Source organism: Octodon degus, unplaced genomic scaffold (assembly GCF_000260255.1).
Source record: "Octodon degus isolate 3935 unplaced genomic scaffold, OctDeg1.0 scaffold00079, whole genome shotgun sequence".
Taxonomy (NCBI): Eukaryota; Metazoa; Chordata; class Mammalia; order Rodentia; family Octodontidae; genus Octodon; species Octodon degus.
In genome coordinates this window covers 3968709-3994004 of record NW_004524655.1, presented here as the reverse complement: position 1 = coordinate 3994004, position 25296 = coordinate 3968709, and the positions used below count along the sequence as shown (strand labels likewise).

General features: G+C 40.7%; 1 protein-coding gene and 1 pseudogene across 2 annotated transcripts in view; one reads left to right on the top strand and one right to left on the bottom strand.

The window, feature by feature from the left end:
- The window catches only part of LOC101568704, a 279180-nt pseudogene that overhangs the window by 66329 nt on the left and 187555 nt on the right, over positions 1–25296 (bottom strand).
- Taok3 (TAO kinase 3) overlaps positions 1–25296 on the top strand; it is a 218409-nt gene that overhangs the window by 164176 nt on the left and 28937 nt on the right. For both annotated transcript variants that reach the window (XM_004636228.2, XM_023720992.1), the window contains exons 12-14: positions 450–617; positions 3758–3964; positions 18137–18271. In XM_004636228.2, coding sequence (XP_004636285.1) covers positions 450–617; positions 3758–3964; positions 18137–18271 — 510 coding nt within the window. The remainder of the gene's footprint in view (positions 1–449; positions 618–3757; positions 3965–18136; positions 18272–25296) is intronic.

The following is a 25296-nucleotide window of genomic DNA, read 5'->3' as shown; positions in this document are numbered from 1 at the left end:
GTTCCACAAAAAAATAAAAATAATAAATAAATAAAAATAAAAAAGAAAACACGCAAATGCATTGAAACAGAGAGTGGAGAGGTTGCAGTAAAGGCAACAGATTTTAGGTACCTTTGCCACACACAGAAAGGTAACTGAGGTGAGTATGATAATTTGGCTCACGGCCATCTTAATGTGTACATTATATGTGTACATGTATATCAAAATAATAAAATGTATTAATAAAAATAATTCAAATATAAACTATAGGACAACGTCTATAAAACGGAGCTTGAAGATAAAACTGTAATTTTTTCACATGCAACATCTGGTGTGAAAATCACATTTAATTATTACTGCAAAATCCATCGAATTGCTTTACGCTTCTCTGCTTAATTTTATACCTACCTCTTGTACCTAAAAATATGTGTCTTCATTATCAATTTGGGTTTTTCTCTTCCCTCAATCAGCATGACTTTGTTCGACGGGAACGACCACCACGGGTTCTCATTGACCTCATACAGAGGACAAAAGATGCTGTTCGAGAGCTGGATAACCTACAGTACCGAAAAATGAAAAAAATCCTGTTCCAAGAGGCACGAAATGGACCCTTGAATGAATCACAGGAGGATGAAGAAGTAGGTCAAGTTTATTTCCGCAAGCGTCCACATGGTGCCTACTATGTGAGACAGGGCTGAACTGTGAAAAGCGTTTTGGAGGATAAAAATATAATTGATGCTGCACCCCTTAAGAGATATGCAAAGTCACGGAGAGCCGTGCACAAACTAATTATTAATTAGGGCAACATATGAAAAGCACAGTCACCATGCAGGAGTCCCTAGTGAGGAGAAAATTGATCAGCCAGGAGGGATTAGTGAAGGCTTCACTGAGGACATGATGTGGGTGGTTTGTGTAAAAGGGCACAGGCATCTTGGATTCAGGTAAATGCTATGGTTTAGGGAGATTATCCTGACTCCAGAATGTACATGGGTTTGAGTGGACTATACCCTAGATAGTAGGCCACATAGTTTGTGACAGGGCCGTGTCAGTGGGAGTGAGGGGAAAGAAAAGCTTTTGAGCAACATTGTGGAGGTAGAGATCATGGCCTCTTGTGGAAAGTAACAGAGAAAGATGAGTTCAAGTTGACTGAGCGTTTGAGCCTGGGTGGCTCAACAGTGTGTCAATACCAAAATTAAACGTTAAGAACCAAAGAGAAAGACTAGTTTTAGGCTATTTCTCTGTGGTGCCTATTGAGTGTAGGGACCAAGTGTCATGTACTACTGAAACAATGCCCAGAGGCTTTCAAGGGAGAAATGATGTCCTGACTTCTCATTCACCTACGAAGAACTGGTTGAATGCCAAGTTGGTGATCGTTGGGGAACAGACCAGTGATGCTTGGCACCAATCTAGACTGCAAGGAAGGTCTTGAGAGAGGGGGCTATTCGGAAGGACTAAGATGATACTGAATTCAAGATTTGGATGGAGAATGGGAAGAAGATCTGTGTCGGACAGGAGAAAGAGACACGAAAGATGTTGAGAAGTTTTATGGCATCAGCCAGGTCTGATGCCAGACATGTGTAATCACAGCACTCTGGGAGGCTGAGGCAGGAGGATCACAAGTTCAAGCAGCTTAATGAATTATTGAAACCCCATGTGGAAAGAAATATTTTTAAAGCTGGAAATGTAACTCTGTGGAAAGGTCCAGGGTTCAATTCCTAGAACTAGAAAAAGAAAGTTCACAGCTTCAAAGAGGGAACTGCAATGCTGTCAGATGCCACAGTGGCCAGGAAGCACAAAGAACATCAAAAAAAAAAAAAAAAAAAAAGATTAGTGTTTATAACTAGGGAGTCCATGATGACCTTGTGAGACTGGATCAAAAAGTACAGTGTTTAAATTCAGAAAAAAATTATTACAGCAAAAGACATGCTGCACTTAGTCCCCCTCCAAGAACCTCTCATCTGAACACACTTCTCATGCTTCTGGCTACTCTCGGAAGCAGTTCTGGGGGTCTTCTTTGGGAGGGTCTTTAGTTATGTTGTAGTGGCTGCCTTGCTGTCCTAATGTGATTCAGAACATTTACCTTTCATGAATATTTCAACTGTTGGCAAGAGCCCTAAATCCTACAATGCCAGGTCCAGAGAATAAGGTGATTGAGGACATTCCAGGTTTCTATGAGCCCGTCTTTCCATTGGATGGCATTCGCTAGCAGCATCACCATATTTTTGATAATGCTTTGTAAAGACACAGAAGAGGATAAGTGTGTTCAAAATGTAAGAGTATTTTTTTTCCCCTTTGGCAGAACTGGGGATTGAACTCAGGCCCTTGTGCTTGCCAGGCAAACACTTATTCTACTGAGCTATCTCCCCGGCCCCCAAAATGTGAGAGTATTGTTAGGGGAATTAATGGCAATGTGTTGTCTTTTACTATAATAAATTTCTTTAATTACAACACTCACCATATGTTTTGATCACACCTTGTAGTAAAAGCAACTTTAGAGAACCACATAGGACAAGGGACAGATTATGGGGCATCATGGAGCAAATGGGAGATGAGAAAGCAAAAGCAAAAACTGAGGTGGGCTTCTTGATGTTTATGTGTGGAGGTCCTGGGGCAGCCGAGCATGGGGAACAGAGGAAAGGGCAGGGTAGGCTGGGAACCAAGTATTGTTGCAAGAATTAGCAAGAGAAAACACTTTAGTGTCTCTCAAATTAAATTTTAAAAAAGTAAAGAATGAATGTGTTTTAGCTTTTTAATATAAAATCAAAATAATTTTACCAATAGTCATAAAAAATAAAATTCAGAAAACCAAATTGAGCTGTAAAATCTCTTGGTTGTATATATAAAAATGCTCCCCCCCCCCCATAATTGGGAAAATAAGTCTATTAAAAGCATAATGTATTAGCTATGATTTTATATTACCTTTATATTGCCATAGCTAAGTAACTACTCATTAAATATATATATATATATATATATATATATGTATATTTCTTTGAAAACAGGGTTTATTTGTGGCTAACTTGATTTAATTGCATTATTTAATCTTATATCAAAAGATGTTTTGCACACACAAAAATATTTCACTCTGAGGGGTAAATTATATGTCCAGATTATTTTACCACTTTTCAAACAGTAGTCTTTGGACCACTAGTGATGAATACCAGTATTATTTAACAGATATATTTAATAAGATTACAGAGGTAAGCATGATAGAATTGCTTAAGGGAGGCAGAATTTAATTACCTGTCTAGGGCTGTAGAATTAATATCCTGGCTTAAATATGAAGTTGCTCAATAATGACTTGCAGAGGAGCATATTGCTTGTCACACCTCTGCAAACTCTTTCCTCTCTAGTTCAGTTTCAAGTGCTCTCTGCCGTATTTGCAGATATCCTAGAGGTCGCCCGTTCGGTGACCAGCAGTCTTTCTAGCACTGTGATGTTTCCTGAGATCTCTGACAAACCTGGACCGCTCCTGCTTCCCAAGTTGCAATCAGACTATGATAGCTGTGTATGACAGGGGAAAGCCCGGGGTTAGCAGCACTGGGAACCTTATTACCCATGTCCAGAATGGCCCCTGGGGATGGCAGAGAAGTGCATTTGAGATGTCTGAAAATGGTTGGGGAGTAGCGGAGCCACTCCATAGAAAGTTTATCTTTGCAGATTGGCAGAAAAGCAACTTGGCACTGCAAAACTGAGTGTGCTTAATAGCTTAGTCAATGGATTGGCACTTTATCTCCAGCCACTTTTTTTTTTTAACTCTAGTGCTCTATTTTTACAGGACAGCGAACATGGAACGACCCTGCTCAGGGAAATAGACAGCCTGGGCAGCAACCACTCCATCCCGAGCATGTCCGTGAGCACCGGCAGCCAGAGCAGCAGTGTGAACAGCATGCAGGAGGTCATGGACGACAGCAGCTCCGAACTCGTCATGATGCATGACGAGGACAGCATAGTAACTCCCAGCTCCTCGGTTGTGCACAAGAAGGTAGGTTACACGGTCATCTCTCTAGTTCTGCGCTTGTCAGCCTCAGACTCAGCAAGAGCGCCTCAGACCACTTGGCTTCCAGGCTGCCTCGCTCCCTTGCCTGCTGACACATGGAACTAACCCTACACTTGATAGGTGTCTCATAGCAGAATAGTAACAGAGGATGGTGCAGGCCCCTTCCTCTCTTACTGGTCTCATGCCCACCATCACCAATAAGTTAAGGCGAATACATCTCTACACCATCACATCAGGATCCACTCGCTCCTCTAAACCCAAATCCTTCATCCCACACACCCTTGTGGTTTCCCAAGTGTGACCTGTCAGTTGTGCCCTCTTAGAGGTGTGCTCCTTCAGGAGTATGCTTCCTAGTCTACAGTCCCAGCATGCTACAGTGGTAGCTCAACACTCCTCGTTCATTGGCTCTGAGCAGCATGAATATTAAAAATGATGAGTGTTAAACAAATTGTTTTGCCTAGAAAAAGTAGTGAGTCGCACAGCAACTGACACCAGCAAGTTCTAGCTTGCATATCATGTCAAACTACATCTTCCAGCACAAAATTTTAGCGTCAAAATGTGTCCAGTACTGGGGGCCAGAAGGATGGCTCAGTAGAATAAGCGCTTCCCTGGCAAGCACAAAGATCTGAGTTCAATCCCCGGTTCTGCCAAAAACAAAAACAAAATGTATCCAGTACCAAATTTGACTAGTTTCAAAATATGGGAGTGCCACAGTATGACTGTATTTGTTTTAGAGACAGGTTTTAGTCCCCTCTGCTGTTCCCTTGAATTTATTGCTTATATTTCTATTTCTCTCCCCACCCCTTCTCTTTTAAAACATTATATAGTCTCATTATGTAGTTCAAGCTGGCCTTGAACTCACTATGTAACGTAGGCTGGCTTGAAACTCAGCAGCAATCCTCCTGCCTCAGCTTCCAGCTGCTGGGATTACAGGCATGCACCACCATGCCTGGTTTTGTTTATATTTCGGTTATTACTCCCCACTAATTTAAATACTCTGACTTTTTAATTTATTTATTTTATGGTGCTGAGGATCAAATCAAGGGCCTTGCACATGCTAGGCAAGCGCTGTGCCACCAGGCCATCTCCCAGCCCAATATTCTGACTGAATGAATGGTTCCGTATTTTTTTATTGTTTTATTGGTTCCAATTAAACATCTTAATTTCCTAAAAGACTATCATGAGATGAAATTCTTCTTTATAAAAATATTTTTAAAATAAAATTGTCTTTCAAGGTAATTTCTATAAGTTGAGAATTTCATAGGATTGTAACAATTCTTCATAGGAACTTTCCAAAAGAGACTTTAGTAAACAGTCCCTAAGATGGAATTGTAGGAAAGGATCCGTCATAGTTTTTTCTTCTTGGGTACGGTGAGGAATGTATATGTTTGCTATAATGAGTAGCAGTGATTTCTAATGCTGTCTAACATGTTTCAGAAGTTGTTTTGACTTACACTTCCAATGGTTGTGCTTTTATGGGAGGGGGAGAAAAGAAACTGACTTGGAAAGGAGGACAAGCAAGAGACATGGCTGCCCAGTTGTGAACAGTGGAGGGAGGCATGTCTATTTTCTAGGACTGATGGATTTAATCATGAACTCCACCAGAAACAATAGCAGGACCTGTGAATGCAGAGAAAATAACACAGGCCTGGCATCCTCATGGAGTGCATCCTTTATAGGAGAAAAATCACACAAAAATTTCGGTAATATTCTAATGAAATTTGCTCTGTGTCAGTTGTACTCAGTCTAGAAGGGAACAGTGGAAATCCTACCTGATAAAATTACATTTATTCTAAAATGTCAAAGACAAGTAGAAGCTAGCCAGCCTGGGATGAGAGACCAGTGTAAATCAGAAAGCAAAAGGTACAGAGGCCCTGAGACAAAAGCAGCATCTCATTCTCAGAAGGGGAGGAAGGCAGAGAGATTGGGGCCTGGCCAATTACCTGCCCGGTCAAGTAGGAGAGCAGTGGGGCCCACGTTATCAGGCTGCTGTGGAAGTTTGGGAAAAGAAGCACGACCAGAGAGGTGCAGCAGTCTAAGGGGAGGGAAGGAAGGGGAACAGGATTTCTGCTGGGGATGTATGTGGCTCAGTGCTAGAGCTTCGCCAGCATGCGCAAGGCCCTAGACTTGATCATAAGCACTACAAATAAAGAAAAAAGAGGAAGAGGGAAAGAAGAAAGATTAGGAAATAAGATTTTTTTTTAAATGGAATAAAAAAGAAATGGAAGTAGAGCTTTTTCACATGAGAAAGGGATTAAGAGTCAGAGCAGGGAGGGAGGGAAAGGAAAGGCAACTACAACAACAAAATGATGTGTCACGTGGGGTACAGACTTCCCACAGTAGTTTAATCATCGCATACCACGAACATGGACTAATAAAAAAAAAATACGTTAATAAAAAAGAACTCTACTAAGCCCAGCATTACCAGCTGGCCTCCTTTGAACATGAGCAAGTGGTCATGTTTTTGAAGAGCAGAAAAAGTTCTGCTGGGCTCTGTTCATAAAGGGAGTTGTCCTGGGTGCCGGCAGATCTGGCTCTCCTTTCTGTCACCTCTGGAGCTCCACAGGTATAGGGAGCAAAAGAAGAGCCACTGGAGTGGATCTTTTTACTCTCAGATGAGCATTCAGATATAGAAAAAGATACTACTGGGACTCAGGTCAATAATTTCTGACATTGCCAGTTAAACAGAAGACCCAATGCTATTATGGGCTACTGGACTCTTTTAGAATATTTTGCTGAGTTTACACACCTATAATATTCAATAACGGAACTTAGAAAAATGGGGTATACCAATGAATGTCCATTTTGCATCTGTGTATTCAAAGAGGTTGGGATAGATATATAGTTGCATTCTCTCAATGAGTAGAATGATTTGTTCTAATGGTGTTTGTAAATAGGATCTCAAGTCCGCATCTTGTACAGCAATTAACCACTAAGAAGAATAGATGCAGTGTGTTATTTGTTGAAACTGTACTTCCGATTTGATTTGAAACTGTCTCATTGCTGTTTATCAATAAAACTTTGAAAAAAAAAAAAAAAGAAAAAAAAGAAAAAGATACTACTGATACATTCCGCAAGAAAGAAGGTCCTGGTCTCGAGCTCCCTGGGGATTTTAATCTTAATTTTGGCATGCTATTGCCAGGTTATCTTGTGACAAGTGGGTCTTCCAATATTTTTATGTCTGGGTCTCCCTGACATAATTCCTTAAGAAAAACAGATATGACCTATGTTCTCAGGCAGTAGGTAGTTACATTCGATCCACAGAACAATGTCAGGAAGGTTTAAGTTATATAATGTATTTCTATTTCATTATGAAATATAGAAAGGAAATGCACTAGAAGAGGATCCAAACAGTTTTGCAAATAAAATATAGAGTGAGATAACCTTAAAACATAAGTAGGCTAGCCAGAGAGATAGTTCAGTGGAATAAGTGCTTGCCTGGAAAGTACAAGGTCCCGAGTTCGATCCCTGGTACCACGAAAAAAAAAAAATTTAAAAATCACAAAAAAATATAAATAGGCTAGAAAAATAAACTATAAAATGCATGAAAACGTACTGGTGGGCATGCTGTCTCTTTGTGGCACCCGTGAAATCCCTATACCTACGCTTAAAAACATTTTGTTTTTAAAAACAACAGAAATGCAAAGTTGTTCAGAAAGTTTGTACGTGTAGGTTTATTCAGATTCCTAAAACTTAAGACTGTAAATGAAATAAGATTTTAAATTCTGAATAGAAGGTTTTATATGTTAGACTACAGGATGAGGAAAGTTAAGTTTGAATTCCATCTGCCACTATTAATTGTATTTTACTATGAACAGGTCCATGTGATTTCTTTTTTTTTTTTTTTTAATTTTTTCAAAGTTTTATTGATAAACAGATAGCAATGAGACAGTTTCAAATCAAATCGGAAGTACAATTTCAACAAATAATACACTGCATATATTCTTCTTAGTGGTTAATTGCTGTACAAGATGCGGACTTGTGATCCTGTTTACAAACACCATTAGAACAAATCATTCTATTCATTAAGAGAGTGCAACTATATATCTATCCCAACCACTTTGAATACACAGATACAAAATGAGGTCCATGTGCTTTCAAAGCCCCTTTCCAGGTCTAAAATTCAGTGCTTTTGTTCCTGTTACCCATACCTCCCACAGGAGAACTCTGCTTTTCTTTCTTGCATTCTCTATTTGGGGATCTATTTTAGAGTTCCCCTGAAAAGGGGATTTATTTTTTTAGAAGCCTCTGCTCTAGTCAGTAGCTTCTCCACACAGAAGGACGGTAGCTGCACTGCGTAGCATGTAGGTTCTGAAAATCTTTGTGTCATAGGTGGGGTTCTTTGGAAAGCTAAGACAAGGTAGCCCTTCTGGACTTTTCTTTAATCAGGAAATTCTCCAGAGATGAACACCTGTGAGACAGACAGGGAGCAGGGTAGTGGACAGAGTGGACTCAGAGGTGGGCCCCTGGAAGCTCAGCCAACCCCACAGGGAACTCGGAGCTCCATGGCCCTTCCGAGCTGTCCACCTGGCCCAAAGTGGCGGGTCTCAGCCTTCACTGTCCTGGCATCCAAGTAACCAGGAAGGACATTTACTTGGGAATGGCTGCTCTGGGCGGCTAAGGGGTGAGCCCAAAGGAGCAGACAGCCAGGTGCCTACCAGCAGCTTGGGAAGAAAGTCCTTCCTTAATCTAAGCAGTGCTTTTCTGAAGCTGCCATGATCTGTAACTACAAAAATTATGTTAGAAAAACAGCAAGCAGTATGGTTTTACAAAACATCAGTGCTTTTTTGAGACAGGGACTTGTTACAGGATGGCCTTGAGTACACTTTCACCCCATGCTGCCCTCCAACTTGTGGCCACCCTCCTGCCTCAGCCTCCTGAATGCTAGCATTACAGGTGGGCACCGCCACTCCTGCCTTCAACTCTGTTTCTTATTTTTTATTTTGGTCTCATGTCCCAGAATTTTAGAATAGCCAATATATCATCATATTATCATATAATAAACATAGTTCTAACCATCACCTCATTATCCTATTTTTAGAATTCTAGTCACTATGTAAAATTTTCTTAGTATTAATATTTTTATCTACTATTTCATTAGAGTGTAAATTCTGCCAGGCAAAAGCTAGGCCTGCCCTTTTCGGCACCGTATTCCCAACACCTAGAACAGTGTCTGTTGAAGGATTTTTTTTTTTTTTCTCTGAATGCCTTCAGGACAGGTTTGGCTGGCTGGAGTTGTGGGGATCGAACCACAGCCGCCTGAGCCTGACTGCTTTGTTGAGCAGCCACTTACAGAGCTGAGCTAAGGGGCAGACCCCCTAGAACAGTGTCTGTCATGGTGTAAACACTCGCTAAATGATTATGGGATAGGTGAGTGGTTGAATTAATTATCATGAGCCAGGTGTGGTGGTGCACGCCTGTGATCCCAGCACTTGGGAGGCTGGGGCAGGAAGATTGCTGCAAGTTCAAGGCCAGCCTGAACTACATAGTGAGACCCTGTCTCAACAACAGTAACAACAGAATTAATTATCAAATACTACACATCATGCTAATCCAGTTTATGGGATATAATGGATTAAAAGGTTAAATAAGTATTGTCTTTATGGCTTGAGTGAGTCAACTGAATATTTTATCCACTAGTAATACCCTAGACAGTAAGAACATCGATAAATAACAAAATGTAACAGTAAGGGTAAGCCAAGTGTGATAGTATACACCTGTCACCTCAGCACTCAGGATGCTGAGGCAGAAGGATCCTTGCAAAGGTGAGACCAACTTGAGCTACAGAGTGAGCTCAAGTCCAACCTGAACTGCATAGCAAGACGCTGTCTCAAAAAGACCAAAAAAAAAAAAAAAAGAAAGAAAGAAAGAAAGAAAAAGAAAAAATCTGAGAATGTAGCTCAGCACAGAGACCCTGTGTTCAATTTCCAGAACAAGAGAGGTAGAGAAACAATTAATGAATTTTTCCCTTAATATTATTAGCCCATAACCTTAATGTGTTCAATCATAGATCTGAAACACATTACCATTTGATTCAAGAAGTAATCTCACTTCTAAGCACCATGTGTAACTACTGAGTGTGTGTGACTTGTGCCTCTGTCACAGACAAAGCCCCTAAAATGTGAAGTGGGACACTGAAAGCATTCCTTTGGCATCTGTTATGATTTGCATCTGGTTGTCCCCCCAGAGCCTCATGCAATCACTGTGGTGGGTTTCTAGAATTTGTGATTAATTCGGGATCCATTGCTGGGATTTTGGGTGGGAGTGCTACACATGCCCTGGGCAGGCAGCCTGAAGGCAATATAGGGAAAGGAGAGGGACTTTTCTCTGCCACTGCTGCACTGCTCCTACCTTTGTGCTCTTGCTATTTTGCTGTTTTCTGCCGCTGTGAACAGCTGCTCTCTGCCATGTACCGTTCTGCCTTGGAGCCAGCTGAGTATGGACTGAAACCTCCACAAACTGTGAACTAAATAAACCTTGCTTTCATCTTGGGTGTTCGGTATTTTGTCCCAGCATCAAGAGAAAAGTAACCAAGACAGCATCATAACTTCAGGTTATTTCTTTCTCTCCATTTCTTCCCTCTTTCCTGGTCTTTCCTGGGCCCTTAAAGGATCCTAATCTAATCATTTTCAGCAAGAATGATCTGACAAAACCAACTCTAATCTCTTGCTATCACCAGCGTTGCCCCCCAGTCACCCTGTCCCTGGCCTGGAAGCTCCTCCAAGGTCTCCCACTCCTGCCACCTAGCACCTCATCTGTCACAGAATAAGTGCCACAGGTAGATACTACACCACAAGTAGACTGAATCACTTTGTCACTGGGACAGAGTATCAAGACTCACAATCCAAGGAGAAGAAGTCTTTTTGGCTCACTGTTCATTCTGTAGCTGAGGACTCCAAGATAGATGACGTCATGGCAGGGCAAGGGTGGAAATCTCATGCCCACCTCATAGCAGCCAGGAAGGAGAGGGAGAGGGAGGAGCCACAAGGGAGACACACCCTTCCAGGCCATGCCCACCTCCTAACAGCAAGTCAGCTATTGCACCCCAGAATCTAAGCCTTCCAGAAGCCATGAGCTCTTGAGCACATGAGGCTTTTGGGGGCATCAGGATATAAGCCTAACATGGACTTCTAATAGACATGACTATATTCCTCAAGGCTTGATTATTCACAAGTGACTCCAGGGAAATCTTTTCACTTTTTAATTGGTTATGCAGATAAGATTCATACATGCACGCAGCGTACTTTGATCATCTTTACCACCACCCCACATCATTCCCCTTGTCCTACAGCCACCCACTTTCACACCGGGGGAGGTTCAGTGTGTATAAGATAATTTGCTCATGTCCAGGGCAAATTTTTAATCCAGTTTAGTTTCTCTGTAGTCATCTAGCTTACTTCCTCCATCTTATTTCTTAAAATCATTGTGCAAGGGAGGCATGGTGGTGGCTGCCTCTAATCCCAGCCCTCCAGGAGGCTGAGGCAGATGGATCAAAATGGTAAGCCCAGCCTGGGCAACTTAGTGACTTAGCAAAAAAGATGTGTCAAAATAAAAAACAAAAGCCAAGTGTGGTAGCACACACCTGTAATGCCAGTACTTGGCAAGGTAAGACAGGAGGACCAACTCAGTTTTAAGGCCTAGGGCCGGTGAGATAGCCCAGCGGATTAAATGCCTGCTTTGGCAAGCTCAGGGACCAGGGTTTGATCCCTGGTTCCGCATGCCACGCCAGCCCCATCCCGGGGCACAATGAGCCAGTGACAAAGTCTGGACATGGTGGTGCACGCCTGTAGTCCCAGCACTGGGGAGGCTGAAGACAGGAGGATCACCAAGAGTCCAATCTGCATAATGAGACACTGTATCAAATACACAAATAAAAGGAAAAAAATTAAGACCAGCATGGGCTACCCAGTGAGTTCAAGGGCATCCTGGACTACATAGCAACAACCTGTCTCAAAAAACAAAAATAATAATAAATAAATAATAAAAAAGAGACCTCGACATGTAGCTCAGTATGAAGGTCCTAGGTGCACTTACGGTATCACAAAAAAATAAAAAAGGACTGTGTGTACAGCCCGTGCAAGCAGATCACTGTCCTACTCAATAGTCTTTCTTTTTCTTTTTCTTCTGTATTTAGGACAGGGTCTATAGAGTGTTCAGGGTTTCACTACGTAGATTGGACTCATAGTGATCCTCCTGTTTGCAGCTTCCCAAGCGCTGGGATTACAGGCGCGCCACCATATCCAGTCTCAATCGCTGTCTCAGTGTGCCCTAGGGGCGGGGCCAGCACCGCACCCCAGGGATGGGACCCCAGTCGCTGCATTTGCCTAAGCAGGTGCTTTAGTGCACTGAACTATCTGGCTGGCCCTATTTTTCTAACTTGTGAATTAAAAGGTATACATAGGGGGGCCGGGGAGATGGCTCAGTGGAATAAGCGCTTCCCTGGCAAGCGCAAGGGCCTGAGTTCAATCCCCAGTTCCGCCAAAAAAAAAAAAAAAGTATACATAGGGAACTGGAAGTTTAGTAGTAGAATGTATATTCAGCTACACAAGTCCTTGGGTGTGTAATCCCTTATAACACAGGGAAGAAGATAGGCTTGTGTTTTATTTAAGTCTAGAATTAATTACCTTTGTCTGCTGCTACCTTCTAGTATCAGTATAGATCCTAAGATGTTCATGTATTAAAAGCACTGTTCTTCAATCAGTGTTCTTTGAGGTATATAGCACACTGAAAGTCCAGTCATAACGGTCTCCTTTTTTGGAATTACTTAGACAAAAAAATGTCTGTTGAGAAGCTAGTTTTGTAAATCGTTCCACCATAACCTAAAGCTCGTCCACTTGACTCTTCCTGTTGTGAGTAAATGCTTTCCAAGTTTTTCCTCCTTTTCTTTAAAAAGAAAATAAAACAACTTTTATCGTATTTGTGGGAGGAAAAAAAGAAATGTCCTTGAGGAGCTAGCAAGTTCTGATTTAAATTCCACTTGTGTCAGTGGCCTCTCCTGCTACTTTTACTAAACACAGGGGTAGGTTCTTTGACTCTGGGACTCAGATTTGGTAAAATAAAAATAAACATGAAGATCCAGAGCTGCCTCAGACACCCCTATAGTCACCTCTTCAGCCTCTGCCTTCTGCTTTTCACTGCCTTTCTAGGTTAAGGTTCCCTTTTCCTTTTCCACCTTCTCCTCCCCATGCTCCAGGCCCAGGTTTCGATAACTACCCCTGATGCAACATTTAATACCACACCATCTAATAATCCCCATGTAATAATTTTGACACAAACGAAACAAAAGAGGCCGTGGGCTTGCTGGTTCCCTCTCCACAGTGCAGTAGTGCGAGAAGCCACAGAAAGCTTCCTGCCATCAGATGCGCCACCACAGCCAGGTGTGCTTGTGTGTGTCACTCTTGTATGACTTCCTTAGAGTATAGAGTGGCAGGCTTTTATGAAATACAAATTTGAATTCTGTTAAATAATCCAAGAGAAAATGTCATTTTTCTCAAAATCTCCCAGACCTCTATTCTTGAGTTTATTTACTCAGCAAACATTTACTGAATGCCTACTAAGTATCAAGCACTGTGCCAGGTGCTGGGAGACTGGGAGTTTTCATACCACATTTGCTCTGCCTTCAAAAAGACTACAATCTCGCCCAGAGACAGACAAGTGAGTATGATGAACATTGTGATAAAGGTAGACTCCAGACACATGGGCATGCAGAGAAGTGGCTTCCAAGCTCAAGTTCAAGTTCACATAAGCCATGTGCCATGAATGTTCATCTCTGAACTATGCCACGTACGTGGGGAAAACCTAAGTAAAAATAAAGTGTCTTGCCCAGAGAATAATAGTAACATTTCCACCTCCTATTTCATATATTTCACTATAGTGCATGAAAGTTTAATTCTTTCCATTAAAGATTTTGAGCAAACATTATGACAACTTTTTTAATCTGCAGAAGTTTATCTTTTATAATGAAAGAATGTCATAAATGTATCAGGCTACCATATGTTTACTTAAAACCGGGTCCCTAATCCTATTGAAATTTCAGGGAACTATTTTGTTTGTTTCTGGATGATAATGGTTTAAAGATAAATTACATCCAAGCCACATATTTGGTCTTGGTAAAGTAGAACATGATATTTGTTCTTCATCTGCTAAAATCATTCTTCAAAGAAGAGGTTGGCCCTGTCCTCCTCCTTGGCAAATAATCTTCATCTATTGCCTAAGTGCATCAGATAGCAAATTGACCCTTTCCATTATTAATCGCAAAATGGGAGCAGTTCAGAAATTGTGGGAGCCAGGTGCAGTGGTCATTTTCAAAGGGCCTGCTACGGGAAGGGGCAGGATAGCTAACACATGACGCATCCAGTAAAGTCGAGGCTTTAATCTGTTCGGGCTTGCTTCTGAAGTCACTTTCTAAAGTCATGCTCCCCTCACATTGAAGTTGCTCATTAAGTTGTCCTCAGATATGGAACAAGTTTTATGTAGTGGAAGTGAGCATTTAAAAATTGGTTTCCTGAGGAGGGGAGTGTAGCTCAGTGGTAAAGCATGTGCTTAGCATGCCCAAGGCCTGGAATTCAACACCCCTCATGACCCCCCAGAAATCATTTCCAAATGCACTTGAAATGGGTACCTACTGTTAAACCAAAATGTTGCCCCGTTTTATTGCACTTTGTATAAAATTTTAAGACTTTTAGTAATCATCTTTGTAATAAAACTACTCTGAAAAACTAAGAATCATTTTACAAAAGGACAGACAACTTAGGGAAGGCAAAGAATGATATAGCATCATTTTTTAAAATACTTTCCTGGGTTATTTACACACATTAGCTAAAATCAATATGATCTTGAGTTTTAACTCTTCAAATATATTTAGATTTCCTTACATTTTTTTCCTTTGCCTTACATTTAATAAACTTAGAAGATGTAGTATGATTTTGTGACTTGATAAGCAGGCTCCTAGAACCAAAACACTAACTTTTATCAGCAATAAAACAATCTACCTTTTTTTTTTTTTTTTTTTGGTGGAATGGAGGATTGAACTCAGGCCCTTGCGCTTGCCAGGGAAGCACTTATTCTACTGAGCCAGCTCCCCGGCCCCTCAGCAATAAAACAAACCCAAACAATTATATATACATATAACTGTGCACATTAAGGGGCCAGCGAGATAACTCAGCAGTCTAAAGCACCTGCTTAGGCAAGCTTAGGCAAAGCACGGGGACCTCGGTTCAATCCCCAACACCACATGCTGCTCCAGCCCCGCCCCCAGGGTAGGCTGAGCTGGCCACAAAAAAAAAGTAATAATAGATAAAAATAAAACTTTTTTTAAAATTGTGCATATTAAGTTCTATTTTGATCCACTGTCCTTGTTTATCTTTATAAATCAGTTTATCATAATTTGAAACTTAGCCACTGCTCCACATTTGAGGTCTGTGTCTCAGTGGTACATCTAATAAGCCAGCCAGTGAACTCTCACCAAATCCTGACCTATTAAGACTGCTTAGAAAGCCACAGGCCTCTACCTCTGTGTGTCTTTAGTTGGGCATTTAAAACCTGCATGCCTCTCTAGGACTAAGTAAACTCAACCTTAGACATAAATATGATTTTCTAATGAATGCATAGTGGTAGAAAGGTAGCAGATCCCCATGTCTCCTTCTTTAGAAACTTCCATCTATTACATTAATCCTACTCACACACCAACTGCTTTTTCACGTTAAATAAGTCAGAGTCCCTGAGAAATAATGCAGAAGAATATTTCTTTAAATTTTTTAATTTTGATTTTTGAGACACGGTCTCACAATTTAGTTCATACTGGCCTCCAACTCACAGTATCCCCCTGCCTCAGCCTGTCAAGTGCTAGGATCACAGGTATGCACCACCACACCCAGCCATGCAGAGTAAACTTAACTGATCCTTCAAGCATTTTCTTGTTTCAAAATAGATTAAGCAGTACATTTTTAATCTACAGCATGGTCTAAAAAACCTTTCTGCGATGATGGAAACATTATCTGTGTTGTCCATTCCGATAGATACTAAGTATAGCCACAGAGGGCTTGAAATATAGTTGGTATGACTTAGGAACTGAATTTTACATTTTATTTCATTTTTATTAAAGTATGATATTTGATTCCAGATATGGTGGCACATACCTGGAATCCAGCACTCAGGAGACTGAGGCAGGAGTACACTGTTTGAGGCCAGCCTGGGCTACATAGTGAGTTCAAGGGCAGCCTGAACTACATAGTGAGACCCTGCTTCTAAATAAATGAATGAATATTTTAAAAATGAAATATTACATTTAGGGCCAGTGAGATAATTCAGTGGCACAACGCCTGCCTGCTTGCCTGGCAAGCACAAAGTCCTGAGTTCAATCCTGGTACCAAATATAATAATAATAGTCATAATAATAAAATAAAATATTTCATTCAAACCAAATGTGGTGACAAATCTGTGTCATCCCAGCACTAAAGAGACTAAGGATCATAGTCTGAGGCCAGGCTAGCAGTTTAATGATTTAGCAAGAGCCTATCTGTATAAAAAGACTTGGGCTGTAGCTTCAAGAAGCCTCTGGATTTAATACTTGGATTCCCAGTACTACAAAAACGAACAGAACATACATATTTTTTTCATGTGGCTAATGGCTATGTTATTGGACAGTATACCTGTAGAACCTCCCTTGAATTTGGTATCTATGCGCACAACTACAGATTTATTAAAGGTTTCTTCATTAGTTGAACGATAATAACACATAAATGGGGGGAAAATGTCGAAACACAGACATCATAGTAAAGACCTTCCCAGCATACCAAAACATTTTAAGTGTACAAAACAAAATCAGTTCAAAGATAAATTTAATCTTGGGTGGTAGCTGTTACATGAAAATGTGGATATCAGATTTAATTTTCTTCAAGGAATCATGTGTATTGACTTTTCAGAATTTCAGATAATAATAAAATTCTGTATTTTTTAAACCTCTGTAATTTGTGCTTTCCAGTGAAGGAAAGGGTAATTATTTTTAAAAATTTTTCAACTAGTCATGGACAAAATACAAGACTGACTTCTCACAAATGGTTCCTCCTAAGACCCTAAGAAAACAGGGAAATAATTTTTATTTCCCTCTCCTGAGCATGTGCCATCTAAAAATCCCCCAGGATTGTACATGTTTTTAAGCTGCCAATGACTAGAGGGTCTTGTTTTTCTAAAGGGCTAATGCTACTTGCTGACTGATCACTTCATCTTCTATAGAGAGAGGAATCTTCCTTTTAAAAGCATTTTCCCCTTTAAAAGTCATTTCAGTTGCATTTAAGAAACATCCATTATTATCCTTCCAGGGAATGTTATTTTTTCACTGGGTATTAGAGTAAGATTAATCATCTTTCCCTATCAAGAAGCAGAGCTTGATTAAATCAGTCAAGGGCATTAAATTCCAGCTTTCCCTACTCTGGTGACATACCAATGCTGAGTTGAGGGGGAATTTGTGAAAGTACCATTTGGTTAAAATTGTGTGCCTGTCTCTTTAAATCTAAAAAAAAAAAAAAAAAAAAATCCTTTCAGAAGCTGTAGAGAGAAGGTGCTAGAACTGTGTACGATCATGACTGGAAAGCAGGATCCCTCAGTGACTGCCGAGTCTTCCCAGCACAAGACAGAGAGGCAGTTCAGCACAAGCCTCCACTGAGCCTAGGCAGAACGATGATCCTACCGACCAGATCTCAAATAAAATTAAATTGAGAACGCAGATCTTTCAAGGGAATGAGGCGGAGGCTCGCTTTTATGTTAAAAGCCACCAGCATCCTCCTTGCTAGACATGGACATGACATTTTTAAAGGAATTATTTGGTTACAGCGTTTTAAGCAAACTGTGCTAAGGAGTCTGTACATTGCATTGTTTTTTCTATTCTTTTTTTCTTTTGCATATATGTAATTCTGGAGGTAAAGAAAAAGCCTGCCAGGGATTCAGAAGGCATCCCACTAGCGATCAGCTGACATTCCTAACTGAAGGCTGCAATGTGTTGCTTATTCATTTTGTACCGTGGGAGCTGCGGGGACTAGCAGAGAGCTAAACTATGCATTTCAAACAGCAGTGCTTGTGCAGAAAGAGGGGTGAGAGAGAGGCAGCCGGCGAGGAAAGAGCACAGCTGGACTTTCTCCTTGTTTTTATCCATTTCTGCAGGATCATGTATTCATAAGGGATGAGGCGGGCCACGGCGATCCCAGGCCTGAGCCGCGGCCTACCCAGTCAGTTCAGAGCCAGGCCCTCCACTACCGGAACCGAGAGCGCTTTGCCACGATCAAATCAGCATCTTTGGTAAGCAAACACCCCTCTACCCACCTTCCCTTCCTTCCCCTCCTCCCTGTCTGGCAGCCTCTCGCCCTCCCTGAGCCTCTCACGGCTCCATGGATGGGAAGAAAGGAGTCAAGAATGTTTTCATCCTCCTAATAATTTTATTCATTTTAGAAAAAAGAATCTGTTGGCATAGCAACCTGATCTCAGATATTTTAGCATTGTCTATGGCATGGGAAAACATACACCTTTTGTGTGTGTGTGTGTGTGTGTGTGTGTGTGTGATTGTGTGTGTATATTTGTATATGCTGTATGTGCAAATTATAAGGCCTTTGAGATGAGTAGCTAGCCTATCCAATTTTTTTAAAAAGCTTTCGGTCTTTTCATTGAAATAAATAATGCTAAGAATATTTTTAAAGATAGTGATATGTATGTGTGCAGGGCACTGTGCTTCTTTTTGTATAGATGCATGTGTGTCTGTAATACACACACACACATCAAAAGATAAAAGGTAATTTTTTAAAAATATATGGTTGCTGGCTGTAATTGTAGAAAAGCCAGATCCTTGCTTCCCAGGGATGCATTGCTGGTTCGTTCTGGTTCATTCATTTATTTATTGCAACAATGGTAGGGGCTGCACTTCCCCATTTAACCCCTGAAGAATTTCCTGGCATCAATAAAGCAAGAAAGGTTTTGTAGGAGAGGGTAGGGATGATTGTGGAAGAAAGGAGACTGTGGGATTCTTCAGCATTTTTACTATTGCAAATGTGATTGCTGGATGCCCTTGTAGTAGCAAAAGGGGTGTGTGCTGGAAGAGTTAGTTTTCGTGCCTCCTCCCCTTAGCCCCCCACGCGTGCGCGTGCGCGCTCCCGCACGCGCGCTCTCTCCTTCTCTCTCTCTCTCTCTCTCTCTCTCTCTCTCTCTCTCTCTCTCTCTCTCATCATTTCATCCTTGCCATTCGAAACTCTCTTTAATCTTTTCCTCCTTGGTCTCACTTCCCAGCCAAAAAAATTATTGAAATATTAGTTGTTTTGCCCAAATTGATGTTAGAGGTCACATGAGCAGGAAGAGTTAGTACACACTGCTTGGCTATTACATTTAGAACCTATGATGACATCATCCAAGGCCGACCCAGAAATGATCATTTTTTCTTGTCCTATTTTTCAAACCTCATTTCTGATGTACCCTGGGTTATAATCTTTAAAAAATCCAAATGGAAGGAAAATGGAAGTTAAAGCACCTACATATTGCTTATTCCTGCTGCTCTCTAAAATCAAGTGATTTCATTTAGACTGCTTATAAATAATCCCACTTGTAAGTTCCTTTATATAGAAGTTTCATGTAATCTCTTTGATGGGCAATTTTTCATTTGAAAGGAATGTTGTAGTGTGCAATGGAGATCTTAAAATGTCCACTATGTATTTGCTAACGATTGTTCAGCACCTAAAAATGTGCTTTAGAGTCCAAATAAAGCATCATGGGATTATTAAATAATAATTACCTCTATGCCGTGTTATCTGACAAAAGAAGAAATATGGCATTTGAGAGAACTGTTACTACTTAACACAGACTCTTCTGAGACCTGTGCCTTTATCCAAAGCTGCTTGTGCTGAAGCTAGAGGAGCGGTGGTGAAGAGCCCCGGAGCCTCAGCAGCATTAGCAGGTTTTGCGTAGAAGCAGACATTATACCAAGTGGATTTCCCCCCCTCTGGGGCAGGTTCCCTTCCTCTCCCACTTGCCACACCCTCATTCCCACATCATATATTCATGACTCTCCTCCCTCCCCGTAAGATATTACTACAGCCATGCCGAAATAGTCTCATGCGGGCATCTGTGACACCACCCAGGGCTGCTCCATGTGTGTATCAGCCATCACAGTCTTCCTCTCTGTGGATGATAAAAGCTGCTTCCATAGCAGGCCACTCCAGGCTGTCAGCAGAGTCCTCAGGAGCCCCTCTGAATCCTACAGGCTTCATTCATGATGCCCATCCAGAGAGCTGCTGGGGTCCATCTCTGATGGAGTTATCATTTGCTAAAAGGCCTGTGCTGCTATATTAACTTAAAAACAGAGTAGGTGATGGGTTGTTGCTTTGGTCACAAAAATAAGTTGTTTTTATGGTATGCCAGCTCCAGAGGTAGTGCTTTAGAAGACATGTTGGGATCTGTGGAAGTTTATCAGAGCTCCGTGATATTTGTGGCATGATTTTGAGAGGAAGAATAAATTAATGGCAGCGAAAAGTGGCTTGATGTTGTATTGTTCCACGTCCTATTTTGGACACTGTAATTATTGGTATGGCTATTTTAATGTGTATTATCAAGTACCACAATTTTACTGCCCATTATTTTAATTTAAAGGCAAGTCTCAATAGGAGTGTTAAGTCAGAACACCGAAACATCAGAAAGAAGTACTTAATGTTTTAAAATATATTATGAATCCTGTTGTTTTTAATGGATGCCAGCTAAAATGAAAAAAACTAAAATGGCACAAATAACATAAAAGAAGTGCAAGAAAGATGACAATAAAGACCTACTATAATGAATGATCAAGTCATTGTTGAAACCGCACCTCAATTCTCATAGTTGGTAACAATACTATATTGACTGATTGATTGATTGATTGATTGATTGATTTTGGTTTTATTCTTTCATTATAATATTCCATTGGAGGTGCTAACAAGCTGCAGAGAGGTCCAAAAGTGAGCAGTAAAAAGAAGAAAATTTAGAAATTAGTTTCTTAATTATGAGATAAATAAATGATAATGTATTTTAAATCAACTTGCAACCTAAGGAAATATTACTATTCCTAAAATTGGGTCTATGAACCCTACCTCTTTTACATAAATCTAAATAAGGCATAGCTTTATGATTCATCATTATTCCTACATTATGCTGCTGAATAAAGTTATTGACAAGAATCAAGTCCATGAGCTATAAGCTCTCATTGCTAGATGTTTCTATTTGGGGGACACTTTAAAACTGAGATGTTTTGTGTTATTATGTACCACTCCACAATTGCATTTGTAACAAAAAAGAGAAAGGGCCACCAACATTGAACCCTGAGGAAACTTTAGAATTAGAGTTTCTTTTTTTTTTTTTTTTTAATTGTAATCTTCTAAGGGCAAAGATTATTGACCTTAATTTGAAAAATTAGGAAGGAGAGGTATTTTACAGTATCCTTTTTTATCTCTCCGTTTTCTTCTGTAAAAAGGTTCACATTGAGCACATTTGCTACGTGGAGAACTGGGTTGTTCATATGGTTCTTTACAATTACTCCTCTGCCTCCTTGGCCCTTTGAGGTGGGCGTTCTTTGAATTTTTAGTGTTGGTGAATGGAAATCCTAATGTTTTCATTACATTAGTCACGCAGGACAGTGTATTCGGCTCTTGCTACATCTGATGTCACTTCTTAAAATTATATGATGTCCCAAGTCACTGAGAGTTTCCATAGTAGATGGGAACACTAAGGCCATGTATTTCTTCCCGACAGTTCAGCTGTTGGTCTTATAAAAGATTCTCAGTAGAATGCAATAGTCTCACAGGACAGATGACCTTATGGCAGAACACACATTAAGGAGAGGGACATAAGCAGGCAAGTCTTAGTTTGAACTCCCTCAAAAAGCATGCAGGAAGGAAAGGTTATTGTTCTATTCATGCAAATGTAGAGTCTTTAATTTGGTTTTAGCAGATTCAATAGACAAACCCATGAAAGGAGAATGTACATTTGGAGTCTTAATAATGTAGCCCAATTATTCAGCTAATTATGAAACTGGATACCTACATGAGTTTGATATGTAAGAATAAAAATGCACGCCTCAGCAGTAAAAGCTACTCTTTCAGCCCTCCTAGGCTCACAGGAACTTTGTGTTTCTAAATGTTTGAAAAATATACTGTCTTCCTGGATACTGTACCAGAGGATGCTTATCAGAGTACTACTGCCTATCTCCTTCCTTATTCTTGGCTCTTTAACTCGCTAATGTCATTGCCGATGCCATTTTCCACTTGGGCTCTCCAGTCAACACGTCCAACCGATGTGGCCAAAGTCTCTCAATGAACACGTTGAATGAAGGAGTGAACAAATTAGGTCTCCTCGAGCCCTGCTGTGATATGAGGATTTGAATTTAAAAGAGTACATTTCATTGTTCTTCATAGAATGTTTTCTGTTATAAGACAGAATTGCTTAGTATCAATCATTACTTTTGGTAAGGACTTGAAACATTTTTTCCTTAGGTGTTCTAAAACGTGGTGTGTCACATCTCTAATGCCAAAATGGGACTCATTGTGTTCTTTTTAAGAATTAGCTATAGATTTCATTTGTGCTAAGTGCTGAGGTAGCCACGTTTATCACATGCATCATTTTGATTCCTATAAATAATCATATTATTGGCTTTGATCTCTTAAAAGGGTAACATTATCTGCCACCATGCTCCTGTTTTATTGTCAATAAGGTGCTTATTAGCTTTCTGGTGTAATGTTTATACATGGTAGGTACATTCCACACTTTGAATAAAAAGAGTTTGTTTTAGAATCAAATTTTGCTGGAATTATATAGGACAGCATTGAACATATATAGAAAGTTCATTTTCAAAAAAGTTGTCCTTTTGATTATTATTTATTGTTTATGTATTTATAATTCTTTACATATTCCAAATATATGAAATGGGTAACACTTCACATTCAGAAGTTATACATGGGCTGAAGCACTCAGCATGAGGTCCTAGGTTCAAGGCTGAACACCACAAAAAATAAATAAATAAATAAGAAATTATAAGTACTGCAGCATCCTGAGCCCTTGGTTTATGACTGAGCTGTACCACCCCTGGCCCCATGTTTATTGGGGGTTTTTTGGTTTTTTTTTTTTTTTTTTTTTTTTGCTTCTTCTTTTCCTTCTGGTGGTACTGAGGATTGAACTCAGGGCCTTCACACTGAGCTACATCCTCAGGCCTTCCTTTATTTTTTAGCTTGAGACAAAGTCTTGCTAAATTGTCCAGGTCGGGCTCCAACGTGGGGTCTTCCTATATCACACAGCCTCCCTGAGTGCTGGGATTATAGGAGCACACCACATGCTCAGCCCCATGTTTATGTTTAAAATCTACCTTCTGAATACAAGTAGTGTTTTTTGTTAAAGATGCCCTTACGCCTGAAGCCAGTTATTCCGATTAGCATCCCCCCATCATCAGAATTGCAAAGCAGAGGGGAAGAAAGACATTTCTCAGAACCTGGTAGGAGAAGGAAGGAAACCATCGAATATTGAATATTCCTTATGTCGACACCTTGCGAATTACTTTGGCTGGTATTATCCCATCCAGTCTGGAAACCTGGGCAACGTAATCATGGTTCATCTTTACAGATGAAGAAACTAAAAGATCTGAAGAGGTTAAATCATTTGCCCAAGGTCCATTGTATAAGAAGGATTTTATGAGGATTTTCTTTGAGTAAACCACTAGGTATGGGATGACAACACTATCCATTTTTGCTTTTATTTGATCACATTTAAGACTTCCATTGTAAAAACTATAGCCACTATATCTCCCTTTTTCACATTCTCAGAATAAGGGCCAGCAAGAGCTCAGCGGACTAATCGCCTGCTTAGGCAAGCACAGGGACTGGGCTTCAATCCCCGGCACCATGTGCCGCCCTGGCCCTGCCCCCGGGTGCGCTGAGCCAACCATCGAGTCAGAGCACGGTGATGCGCGCCTGTGATCCCAGCCCTGGGGAGGCTGAAAACAGGAGGATCCCCCCCAAATTCTCTAGCTTTAACGTTTTTGGGGGGAGGAAGACAAGCCTGGGCAACGTAGTAGGACTCCGTTATTTTTAAAAATGAAAAAAATAGTATGTATAGACATATATTATAAAAGAGATAAATTTTATGTGAAAGCACTTTAAGACCATAAGGCATAATAAAATTATTTATTAAAAAAATGTTTAAGGTCAGTGAATTAACTCAGTGGACTAAAGCACCTACTTAGGCAAGCACAGGGACCAAGGTTCAACCCCTAGCACCACATACTACACCAGCCCCACCCCCGGGGCAGGCTGAATGGGCCAGAGTCCAGGTGTAGTGGTGGTGTACACCTGTAATCCCAGCGCTGGGGAGGCTGAGAGCAGAAGGATCACCATGAGTATTCCTTATATAGCCAATGTAAACTTAAAACATATAGGCATATACAATGTAATTAACATATTACATTTCATGTTAAACTTCACAAATGAAAAGCTTGGTTATACTTTCATTTAAATGTAATTATCTAGAGCTCAGAAATATAAAAGCTTAGTATTTCTGGGATGGGTTTTTTTGTTTGTTTATTTTCCAGTACTGGAACTGAACCCAGGGCCTTGGCACTAAAATACATCCCCAACCTTTTTTTTTTGTTTTTTATTTTGAGAGAGGGTCTTCCTCTGGATGGGCTTGAATTTATGATACCCCCACCTCCATCTCCCAGAGTGCAGGGGTTACATACATGTGCCACCATGTCTAGCAAAAGAATTTAGTATTTCGATATATACCCCCCAAAAGACAGTATGAAACTTAGCCAGCTTTATTGTGACAAATGGAAGTTGCCAATATTTGGTGTTTAAGAAGATATTTATTCAAATCATAGGAAGCATTCAGAATCCAGATAGATGCCTGTTCTGGAGCCCAGAGAGGTGCCAGGAGAGCACATCGAGCTGTGTTGTCTTTGCCATGCTCCTGTGCTGGGCATGCCCACGTCTCTTTACAGGGACCTACCTGCCAATTATATTTAGGCTTCCTGGTCTGAGGAGTAGCCAGGCATGAGAATATTTATGGCCGTGTGCCAGTGCTTGTGGCAGATATTGAATGGGTCATCACAGCACTAAAGAGTATCCCTTCCGCAGCTCTGGAGATCCAGTTGTAGAAGTAAGGGTAAGTTGGGTGCAGTGGCACCTTCCTGTCGTCTCAGCAGTCTGCGAGGCTGAGACAGGAAGAATTTGAGCCCAGCCTGGGCAATTTAGCCACCTCGTGAGACCCTGGCTCTAAATAAAAAGGGCTGGATATGTAGCTTAGTGCAGAGTTATCCTGGGCTCAATTAT